Source organism: Scyliorhinus canicula, chromosome 5, assembly GCF_902713615.1.
Source record: "Scyliorhinus canicula chromosome 5, sScyCan1.1, whole genome shotgun sequence".
NCBI classification, from domain to species: Eukaryota; Metazoa; Chordata; class Chondrichthyes; order Carcharhiniformes; family Scyliorhinidae; genus Scyliorhinus; species Scyliorhinus canicula.
The window spans coordinates 9,694,781-9,707,082 of NC_052150.1; the positions used below are offsets into that span (position 1 = coordinate 9,694,781).

At 44.0% G+C, this 12,302-nt stretch overlaps 1 protein-coding gene across 3 annotated transcripts in view; it reads left to right on the top strand.

Annotated features, from left to right (window-relative positions):
• Positions 1-5,272: 5,272 nt before the first annotated feature.
• atp2c1 (ATPase secretory pathway Ca2+ transporting 1) overlaps positions 5,273-12,302 on the top strand; it is a 132,838-nt gene continuing 125,808 nt past the window's right edge. For 2 of the 3 annotated variants that reach the window (XR_005460603.1, XM_038796557.1), the window contains exon 1: positions 5,273-5,446. Coding sequence is in view for 1 of the 3 variants with exons in the window: in XM_038796557.1 (XP_038652485.1) it covers positions 5,429-5,446 (18 nt within the window). In the remaining 2 variants the exon portion in view is untranslated. The remainder of the gene's footprint in view (positions 5,447-12,302) is intronic. The other variant, XM_038796558.1, reaches the window with a different exon arrangement.

Consider the following 12,302-nt stretch of genomic DNA (forward strand, 5'->3'; position numbering starts at 1 on the left):
TCATGTATGCAGGTGAATATCTTGCTGACACTCATTGTCATGCATGAATAATAATCACAGACAGCACGGTCTCGCAGTGATTGGCACTGTTGCCTCACGGTGCCGAAGACCTGGGTTTGAACCCGGCCCAGAGTCACTGTCTCTGCACATTTTCCCCGTGTTGGCGTAGGTTTCACCCCCACAACCCAAAACAATGTGCAGGGTAGGTGAATTGGCCACGCTAAATTGTCCCTTAACTGGAAAAAAGAATTGGGTACTCTAAACTTATATTTAAAAAATGAGTAACAATCACTTAGGTGAACTACTTAAAGGGCACTTGGTATTTGTGGAGCCCTGCCTCAGAACAGGTGCAGAGGGGAAGGGAGGAGATTGGCAAGAAAACCAGCATAAGCTCCCTTTCTGCCACAAAGACCATCTCCTGAAAACTGCTGTCGATCACAGCGCATGGGTTGACCACTGAAGCCTTAGAAAACCCTTCCAAAATTAGGGATTGACTGACACATCGAGTACAAAATGTCAACCATTGGTGTAGGTGGTCGTCATTTTGAAATGTGAAAAAAAACCAGAACATTGGTTTATTGAATGATTTAGTTCTACCAGGATACCTTTAACCACAATCAAAACGTTTTAAAAACCGTCAAATTCATTGTCTTGTGCAATCAGATGCAAAAGGTTCATCAAATTGGGAATGAGCAAGAGTTGATGATGCAATATATAACTATCTAAGTTGTTGTTGCTCACTGCCTCGAAGAATTTTAAGTAATTTAAAAATAAACAAAAAAAGGCTAATAGTTCAGCCGATCAAAGCTCCATTCAACTCGTAAGTGTAGTCTTTTATCCAACTCCTGCTAAAAGAAAATCAATATATAGGCAATGGTGATGTGGTTTAAATTTTGCAATTTTCAGCCCCCACAAGGAAACACTAATCGACTTCCGATGAGTATGCTTTTCTCGAAACCGCATTGACACGACGGGTCAAAACCAGCAACAAAAAGGACACACCGAGTAATGTTTTGATTCATTTCTCCTTGTTTTATTTTTAATTTAAAAAAATTGAATTTCTAGTGATCTTCAAATCCTCAATGCTCCATGGTCTTTCAAAGCTAATGGCGAATTCTTTAAAGTATTTTAATGTTGGCAAACAGGGAGAAGGAAAAAAAAACTTCCAAAACTGTCAAAATGGGAACTGGAAGTGAGCATAGGAATTAAATAAAATTCTTTCTGCATTATGAGAAGACGAAGGTTATCAAAGGTAAATTGGTATCCAAGAGTAAGAGTTTTTCAAAGTGCGGGGTCGCGTGTTGAGAGGGTCGTCTTCTTAAAAGTAAGTGACAGGCAGAGACTCCAATAGGCAGTGTGCCTATCAGATCTCACAACAGAATCTGTTATTCCGGGAAGACCCTGGATAAGGGATATGCTCATTCGCAAAAAGGATGGGTTGCCGGAAGAGAGAGGTGTTCAGGAGAGTCCAGGGCAGGTCAGAGCAGTGCCAGTGTTATCTCTGGAACAGCCTACAAAGAAGAAACCTAAGAAGAAACAAAGCAGTATAAAGATGATTTATTGAGGTATGATTTTGTCAATTCTGCCAATGTGAACAAGGATGCAAAGCATCCTTATATGCAGGGAAGTACTGGCAAACGAGGGAAGTTTCAGATTTTTAAAGAGAAGTGGGGGTGAAAAATTTATTTTGAGACTGAGACGCCAGAGTCAGTTATTAATTCACAGCTGACTCCAAATTAAAAAACTACACAGCTGTACCTGACTTGTGATACCACATTAAAAACATGACGAAAGCCCATGAGGCTGTCAACATTCTGGAGAGCATCTCTCAGGAGTACCCAGTACTAAGTGAAAGGAACATTTTATTGCTTTGCCCTTTACGACGACCTACATGTGCAAAGCTGGATTCTCCGTTTTCACAAAGATGAAGACGGCACAAAGGAATTGCTTGAACTCTGCACTTGATGTGCACATTGCCCTATCCTCCTTTGAACCTGATCAAGTGAGATTGTGAGGATCAAGCAAGCTTCCGTTTTGTATTAAAGGTAAGCGAATGTGGCGAGTATCGCAAAAGTCGGCCTGTTGGCAAAAGTGGGTCCTGAGAAAAGCAAGTTTGAAAAACACTACTGTCCTAGAGTGGTGCAAATCGTAATGAAATTAGGATGAATTATTTAACTTGTACATAGTACTGCATGAATCATAGACTCTCTCCATTGCAGAAGGAGGTCATTTGGCCCATTGAGTCAGCACCAACCCATCGAAATGGCCCCTAAGCCCAATTCCCAACCCTACCCCTTGTATCCCAACCTAACCTTTGGCTACTAAGGGGCAATTTAAACCATAGAATCCCTACAATGAGGAGGCCATCGACCAATCGAGTCTGCACCGACCCTCTGAAGAGCACCCTGCCTGGCCCTATCCCCGTGACCCCACCTAACCACATCTTTTGACACTGAGGGGCAATTTAGCACGGCAAATCTTTAGACTGTGGGAGGAAACCGGAGCACCCGGAGGAAACATGAAGACATGGGGAGAATGTGCAAACTCCATACAGTCACCCAAGACTGATATCAAACCAGGAGGCCCTGGCGCTGTGAGGCAGCAGTGCTAACCACCATGCCGCCCACTTACTTGGATACTACAGAAGACATGAATGACACATCTCCATCATAGAAGATTCTACATTTTGTATATTGGTTCTTAGGATGGATGATGGTTTACTGCACATCCAACGTGTTAGGCAGATCAGGTAGGAGGACATATCGAAGGACCTTGAAGGACATAAGCCAATCCATTGTATTTTTGTAACAGTCTGCAGATGAACTTAAATGGATCAAAATGATTTTCTTATTCTTTCACTGGGATTGAGTGTTGCTGGCTAGGCCAGCATTTATTGTCCATCCCTAATTGCAGTGCTGGTGAGCCACTTTCTTGAACCACTGCAGTCATGTGGTGTAGGTAGGGAGTGAGTTCTGGGGTTTTGACCCAGCGACAATGAAGGGGTGACGGGGTGGCACAATGGTTAGCACTGTTGCCTCAACGCCAGGGACCTGGTTCGAAGCCAATCTCAGGCGACTGTCTGTTGAGTCTGCACATTCTTCCCGTATCTGCATGGGTTTCTTCTGGGTGCTCCTGTTTCCTCCCACAATCCAAGATGTGCTGGTTAGGTGGATTGGACATGTTAAATTCTCTGTCGGTAGGGTTACAGGGATAGGGTGGGGGTTTGGGCCTGGGTTAGGGTGCTCTTTCAGATGATCGGTGCAAACTCGATGGACGAAATGGCCTCCTTCTGTGGGGAGTCTATGATCCTATGAATGGTGATATAGTTCTAAGTCAGGATGGTGTGTGGCTTGGAGGGAGACTTGCAGGTCCATCTGCTGCCCTGTCCGTCAAGGTGGTTGAGGCCACGGGTTTGAAAGTTGCTATCAAAAGTGCCTTTGTGCATCTTTTCCTGATGTGTGTGTGTATATATATATCAATGATTTCAATCTTGATGTACAAGCGACAATTTTCAAAGTTTGCGGATGATACGAAACTTGGAAGTATTGTAAACTGAGGAGGACAGTGTAGAACTTCAAAGTAACATACATTGGTGGAATGGGCAGATAGGCGGCAGATGAAATTCAATGTTGAGAAGTGTGAAATTGTGCATTTTGGCAGGGAGAAGATGGAGAGACAATATAAAATAAAGGGAATTGCGGTCGGCGAGAGAGAAAAGTAATGGCGAATGGGAGGGGAACAAGATCTGAATATAACAGGACGTTGGAGCGGAGCTGGCAAAAAGGCATGATGAGTTCAACAGGGCCAAGGCAGTTCTCTATCGATGGCAGATTAAGTTCGGGGTGTACCCGGTGAAACTGTGGGTGACTTTTGAAGGCCGTGAGTACTATTTTGAAACCCCAGAAGAGGCCAATGACTTTATTAAAAAGCATAAACTGGGGGAGAACTGAACTTTGATGGGAGACGGGGGAGTTGACATAGAGGAGTTCAGAGGGTATGAGTAGGTGTCGTGCAGGGGGGGATTTCATTGGGATGACTATTTGTAATGAGGTAATGCGCTTGTAAGGGGGCAACTGCCCCCCCCCCCTCCCCCGGCCTCCTGTGGTGGTGTTTATTATTTGGAGGAGGTGACCTGTGGTTTTGGATGTGTCTGTTTGGGTGAGGGAGGGTGAGGTCCACAGGGAGCCATTTACACAGATCGCCATTTACACAGATCAAGTAGTGGGGGGAGGGGTAGATAGGAAGAGCCTTTGGGCAGGGGCTGCCATACTGGCAAGTAGTGCTTCTGAACGGAAGTGAAGTGAGAGAGATAGCCGGGGTTGGGGGGTGGGGGTGGGGGGGGGGGGGGGGGGAGATGCTCGCTGGCAGTGTTGGAGAAGTACGGTCATGGGCGGGAAAGGGGCCATCGTATAGGGAAAAATTAAAGGGGACAGAATCGGTGGGGGAGGATGGTGGACAGCAGAGGGGAATGGAGGCATAAGCTTCCGTAAGGCTCATAACATGGAACATGTGGGGGCTAAACAGCAGGTGAAGAGATCTCGGGACTTTGCTCACCGAAGGAGTTTGAAGGTGGGGATGGTCTTTTTTCTTTTTTTAAATTTACATTTTTTTTTATTTTTAAATTTTAGAGTGCCCAATTCATCTTTTCCAATTAAGGTGGTAATTTAGCGTGGGTTTCGCCCCCACAACCCAAAGATGTGCAGGGTAGGTAGATTGGCCACGCTAAATTGTCCCTTAATTGGAAAAAATGAATTGGGTACTCTAAATTTTTTTTAAAATATATCACTCAGAGGGCAGCATGGTGGCGCAGTGGGTTAGCCGTGCCGCCTCGCGGCGCTGAGGTCCCAGGTTCGATCCTGGCTCTGGGTTACTGTCCGTGTGGAGTTTGCACATTCTCCCAAAGATGTGCAGGGTAGGTGGATTGGCCACGCTAAATTGCCTCTTAATTGGAAAAAAAATGAATTGGGTACTCTAAATTTAACAAAAATATAAACGTTGAAGGCAGATTTTAATGCCCGGGGTCCTGCTATTCCCTGTCTATCCCGCCCGGAGGCACAATAATATATATTTTTGGAAGAAAAGGGCCGCTCGCCGGGCGCCCGGTGGTTGGTTTTGAACCAGGCCAGCCGTTAAAGATCGCGCGCGGAGGCGCGGCTTTGGGTCCCCGCCCACAGCGCGCGCGCACGCACTGGACTGGGCGAGGGCCCGGAAGTGGCGCGCGCGCGCGCGGAGGCGCGGCTCAGGGTCCCCGCCCACAGCACGCGCGCACGCACTGGGCTGGGCGAGGGCCCGGAAGTGGCGCGCGCGCGCTGGCCTGCCGCCGCTTCCTGTCCGTCGGCCCCGCTCTGAATGTTGTGGAGTCGCGAGCGGCGTAGCGACCGTTTGAAAGCGGTGGAGTTAATGGGAGCGCGAGGCGCGGCCGGCAACGATGCTGCGGTCTGGTAATGTGAGTCGGTACCACCCCCCCCCCCACCCCCCCGGATAGAGTCATGTCGGTTCCGTCCGTCCGGTAATGTCAGCTTATGACATGACATCACCAGATAGATATCTTGTATTGTGATGGCTGTGCTATTGTGTGGACTCGGTGGTACTGTTGTCGTCCTGTGATTGTGTTCTAATGTAATGCAAATGGTCAGCCTTGTAATGTCTGGAGATGTAAGGCAATAACAATGATGGGAGTCAAACTGAGCAGATTAATATGACTGTCATACTGTGCAATTTAAAAAATGGATCTTGTAATGTAAATCACAGTGTGTAATGCTTCATAACATTTATCCTGCAATATAAGGCACACTGTAATGCATTATGCATTATATTTAGGGCAACACAAGGGTTAACTCTGCTGCCTCACAGTGCCAGGGACCCGGGTTCAATTTCAGCCTCTTGTCATTGTGTGGAGTCTGCACGTTCTCCCCGTCTCTGCGTGGGTTTCCTCCGGGTGCTCCGGTTTCCTCCCACAGTCCAAAGATGTGCAGGTTAAGTGGAGTGGCCGTGATAAATTGTGGCTTAGTGTCGAAAAGATTAGGTGGGCTTACTGGGTGACAAGGATAGGGTGTGGGCCGAGGTAGGGTGCTGTTTGCAAGACTGGTGCAGACTCGATGGGCCAAATGGCCTCCCTCTCTACATATATTATCATATATATATATATATATAAGTCACACTGTCTAGTGTATAATAACATGTATGATAATGTAAGTCATAATATGTAATGCATTAGAATATAATATATCTTGTAATGTAAATCACACCATGTGCATTATAACAGAAAATATGGTGATGTAAGTCACATTTTACACAATACTATACATTACAATGGAGGCAAAAATACTGATCCATCTGGTAATGTGATACTATAAAATTACATGATGTATGGAAAGTTGTACAAATTAAAATATATCAATGTTAACCAAACTATACATAATGTGCAGTTAAATTATAGATTATACTTTTGGTAATGTAACTAACCATGCCAATGAATATATCTAGTAATGTCCTGGGAGCTGCAAATTACGTATAATGGAAGTGAATCTCTACAATTATAATATATCTGATCGGGCAGATTGTTCAAATATGTAATGTAGATGAATCTCCAGATAATATTGTATTTTGTAATGCAGATGAACGAAACTGAAAATGAAGCATTTTATTTGAAGCTCGCTAGTATTCATCCATTTTCTTTATATTCATGGAATACATTTCTTAAGTTTTCAATTTAACATCTGGTGATTTTTGGATTTGTAGCTTTTATTTAATTGTTCATGGAAATTTCTAGACAAAGTTTAAAACTGAAACGTTTTTAAGAAATTAAGTTAACTATACCTTTTCATCCTTGCACGCTTCCACACATCTTGGTAATTGTGCTTACTGTTTTACATTGCAACCCATATTTCTAATGTTAAACATGTGTTTTATTCTAAAACAAAAATAGACAATGCTGGTTAATCTCAGGTATTGCAGCATCTGTGGAGAGAAAAATAGAGTTAACATTTTGAGTCTGTATAGCTCTTCAGAGCTCTGAAATGTGTCTGAAATGCCAAAATGTGTTAAACTAATGCATAGCGACTGGAACTGCTTTTACCCAGGATACTTCTGTGAACGTGCTCAATTAGAAAATCTACAGTGACAGCACCACTCTTGGTCTAGATCATAATTATTTCGATATCGAATCAGAGCAGCGCATTCATCAAAGTATTTAGTCTCGTCCATTACTAAATAGTTAGTTTTATGATTCACTTGGGATTCTGATTGGTTCGATAATAGACCTAATGCATGCATGTCCCTGCTGACAAGTGGGCCACAGTCCATTGTGATGTTTCTGGCTCCTTTGATCTGCATGCTTATCTTTCATTAACCTTGATGAAAGGACCTTAACTTTGCCTCTTTTTGGTTGGAATGTGGAGGCTGTGGAATATAGGTCATAATTCATCACTATTGCACTTAAAGGAAAAGGTGCCATTTTCTTCTGTTACTTAATTTGGAGCAAATTTGGGTCACTGTCTGTGCGGAGTATGCACGTTCTCCACGTGCGGGCGTGGGTTTCCTCCGGGCGCTCCGGTTTCCTTCCACAAGTCCTGAAAGATGTGCTTGTTAGGTGAATTGGACATTCAGAATTCTCCCTCTGTGTACCTGAAAAGGCGCCAGAGTGTGGCGACAAGAGGCTTTTCACAGTAACTTCATTGCAGCGTTAATGTAAGCCTACTTGTGACACTAATAAAGATTATTATTATAATAATCCACATCTGTTGAATTAACAGAATGCACTTTGGTGTGCAGTGAAATACCTACTTTTAGATGTTCAGGATTTGTGAAATAAACTGATCGATTTCTTCTCGTACACTTCCTATTCATGCATTTTTAAAGATGAAACACAGGGGGAATGAATCTTCCATGTTAAAAAAAAAACGAAGAAACATGATTTTATATTGCACTAGTTATGATCCTTGGCCAGACCCCGGAGCACGGAGGAGACCCAGTTAGAGACCAATAATATTTTTGTTGAAGTAAATTAAGTTTGAAATTCAGGACACCTGTATTTAACTGGGACCTCTGCCTGTCCCTGTCTCTGTGGGACTTGGTGACTGGCTGACTGCTTCAAGATGAGCTGTTCATTGACCCTTGAACTGACCTGGTGATCTATCAAAACACTCCCAGAGGATCCTTATTATTAGGCAGGAACCAAAGTAGCCAGCATTGGAGCACGTGTATCTTAAATGTTAATTTAACACCCAGGGAGACACAGGTCGATGAATTTCATGACCCATGTGTGACTCAACATCTCAGAACGCTTCACATATGATCAGTTCGTTTGAAGTGCAATTACTGATGTTATGAGAGCAAATACTGGAGTCATTATTGACCAAAGCAAATTAGAACATAAAAAATAAGAGCTGCAGTAGGCCATTCCGTCAAGTTAAGATATATAGGCAATATCCTAAAGTAATATTTTTATTAGATGTAAATTAGGGGGCAGCATAGTAGTTAGCACAATTGCTTCACAGCTCCAGGGTCCCAGGTTCAATTCCTGGCTTGGATCACTGTCTGTGCGAAGTCTGCACGTTCTCCCCGTGTGTGCGTGCGTTTCCTCCAGGTGCTCTGGATTGGCCATGCTAAATTGCGCTTAGTGTCCCAAATTGCCCTTAGTGTTGGGTGGGCTTACTGGGTTATGGGGATAGGATGGAGAAGTGGGCTTGGGTAGGGTGCTCTTTCCAAGAGTCGGTGCAGACTCGATGGGCCGAATGGCCGCCTCCTGCACTGTAAATTCTTCTGCACTGTAAATTCTATGATAAATATACTTTCAAAATTGAGATGCACCATATTTTTATCCTAAAAATTGAGTGACATTATGTTTGAGTGATGTAAAAAGGACAATTTACCTTCATTATACTTCAAATTGATTATACTTCAAATTGATTATACTTCAAACTAACTTGTAAAATGATCTTCCACATAATGGAAGAACAGACCAGGTGGACCGAATGGTTTAATTCTGCTCCTATATTCAGCTACCACTTTTATCAAAGTAACAGTCAAACAATCCTCAGTTCAAATCACAGTTCATGTCACAGAGCCTAATTAGTATAAAATGCTCATCTTTATTTTTAAAATGTTTTCCTCAAAAATGATCCGCCATTTTGGGTCTCCTTCCACAGCCTCATCAGTGATGCCTATGAGAGGCGGGGGGGGGAGGGGGGAGGGGCGGGGGGGAGAGGGGAGGGGAGGGGGGGGGGGGGGGGGCAGGCGCGTTGCACCGAGGGGAGCTCCATTCATTTTAACAAGGTCTGTAAGTTCAAAGCAAAAACCCAATAGGAGGATCAGTGAAATGTGAAAATATTCACTATTTCGAACAATAGATTCTGTTTTTGTTTGGTAGGGCTATGGAACTGAGATAGGTAAACAGGGTTGAAGTGCATGATCAACCATGATCTATCTGAGTGACGAAACAGGCCCAAGGGGGTGAATGGCCTCCTTTGGCTTGTAAGGCACAAGGGCAAGCTACTGAAGCCGGGCTCCTCCTTCCATGAAGGTGGCACAGTGGCAATGGGCGGCACAGTGATTAGCACTTGTGACAGTAAGCGATTTTCATTTCATTTCAAACATGTTTCACTCTGGCATCACACAATATTTGGCCTGGGGTCGGACCTTCATGTGAATTCTATTAACAGGATGCAAATGAGGTTCATGCCATTCTTTGGTGGGTTTTCCGACATGCCATTGCAAGCATCCATGGAAAATCCCACTGTAAATTGGCGCCGGCGTAAAACCGATTTCTGGCCCTCCCAACATATTCTTCCATTGTGCCTGCCATCAAACATGCCAGTGGGGGCTTGGGAGATTCTGGTCTTGGCCTGGTAAATAGGCTCTCATTTTCCATTTCATTTTTTGTCTAGTATGAAAATGATTCCATGTAAAATTTCCGCCAACTGATTTTCGTTGCAGTAATTTTCAAATGAGTAATAAAACTGGAACTGCAGGAAGTGATCTACATCGTACTTGTACTGTGTATAATTCACCTGCGAGTTCATTGCTAGTAAATAAACAAATTTTGAGCCAGAAATGATTTTTAAAATTCATTCTTGGGACTTGGGCATTGCTAGTTACCCTGAGAAGCTGGTGGTTGGCTGCCTCCTTGGATTACTATGTGCAGCAGTTTGATACAACTTTGTGTCTCGTCAGTTTGCTTCAGTGAAGTCAACCATTTTGGTGTGGGTTGTGAACGAGCTGTGTGTTTACAACAATCTTAGTTAAGCAAGATGTTGGAAAGCATTGTTGCAGAATCAAACATTGAAATAAAGAGTGGTATTATTCATCATGAGTGTACATAATTGCAGATGTTTTTGAGTCAGGCATTGAGAATCAGAATAGGTGCAGGTTAAGAATAGAGCAGCTTGTGCGCGGCTTAGCCTCATCCAATTCAAGGTGCTGCACCGGGCCCACATGACTGGGACGAGGATGAGTAGGTTCTTTGGGGGTGAGGACAGGTGTGTCAGGTGCTCGGGGAGTCCAGCGAACCATGCCCATATGTTCTGGGCATGCCCGGCACTGGAGGAGTTCTGGAAGGGGGTGGCGAGGACGGTGTCGAGGGTGGTGGGATCCAGGGTCAAGCCAGGATGGGGACTCGCGATTTTTGGGGTTGGGGTGGAGCCGGGAGTGCAGGAGGCGAAAGAGGCCGGTGTGCTGGCCTTTGCGTCCCTAGTAGCCCGGCGAAGGATCTTGCTACAATGGAAGGATGCGAGGCCCCCAAGCGTGGAGACCTGGATCAATGACATGGCGGGTTTCATTAAGCTAGAGAAGGTCAAATTCGCCCTGAGAGGGTCGGTACAAGGGTTCTTTAGGCGGTGGCAGCCTTTTCTCGACTTTCTGGCTCAACGATAGGGTACGGGGACAGCAGCAGCAGCAACCCGGGGAGGGAAAAGGGGAGGGAAAAGGGGGGGGGGGCCGACAATGACTATGTTTGTTTATTCAATTTTAATATTTTTAAAGTTCTTTTGTTGTTCATTAGGGTTGGGGGGGTGGGGGGATGTGATACATGCGCCGATACGGTCTGGGGGTGTCACAGTTATTATGGGTTATTTTGTTGCATTTCATTGTTTGTCGTTATGTTTTATATTTTCTGTAAAAAATTCCAATAAAAATTATATTAAAAAAAAAGAATAGAGCAGCTGGAGGTGACTGTAAACATGGGTGGAGATCCACCGAAGGAACCAGATTAACTTGATGCTTGATTAGGTTGAAATACAACCAGAAGAAGGCGGTGTCTTAGATATGAACCAGAGGGAGAGATCCTGGAAGATGGAATTGTTCATTGTATCAAATACCATGAAGGTACAGGTTTGACAGTGACAGCTTGCCATAGTCAAACAAAAGGTCGTCTTGGTGCTATGAGCTGGACACAAACCGGACTGGAGAGATTTGAGCAGGGAGTGTGAGAGGGTTTGACCTTGGAAATGAGTAACAATTATACCAGTGATGAAAGAGGCTGAAACTTTGAAACTATCGAATATACAAATTAGGAGCAGGTGTAGACCACTCAGCCCTTTGAGCCTGCTCCGCCATTCAATAAGATCACGGCTGATCCGCTTGTAACTTTGCCCTTTGTTAATCAAGAATCTATCCAGCACTGCCTTAAAATATTCAAATACTCTGCTTCCACTGCCTTTTGAGGAAGAGAGTTTTAGAGACTCATGACCTTCTGAGAGAAAGAATTTCTCCTCATCTAAATGAACAACACCTTAATTTTAAACAAAATCTTTGCAGTCACTGCCCTGGGAATAAAATAGCTTCCTGATGTTCATTTTTAACATTTTTGTCAACATTTGAGATTTGTTGCTTTTAGTCATGTTATTGGAGTTTGAGGCCTTTTAGTTACAGCTACAAATGTTGAGCCTATTGTTGATTTTGTAACAAGTCCAATATTAGTAGTCTCCCAGGCAAATGTTTTATAATCCGAGTTTACCATTTACACCCAAAAAGAGCCATGTGTGTGACCTTAGAGAGTCAGAACAGTAAAGCTCAGTTTTAAATCAATTGTCTACTGTAATCTCACAAGTACTTTCACCTTGGTGGAAGATGGTGGTGTAGTGGTAATATCACTGGTAATCCAGAAGCCCAGGCGAACATTCTATGGACACGGGTTCAAATCCCATCGTGGCAGGTGGTTGAATGGAAATTGAGTCAATCACAAAAAGTCTGGAATGAGGAATGCTAGTCTCAGTAATAATGGTGATCATGAAACTAACATTAACATTGATTATTGTAAAAACCCTAATGATCTTCAGGGAAGGAAATCTGCCATCCTTACCTGG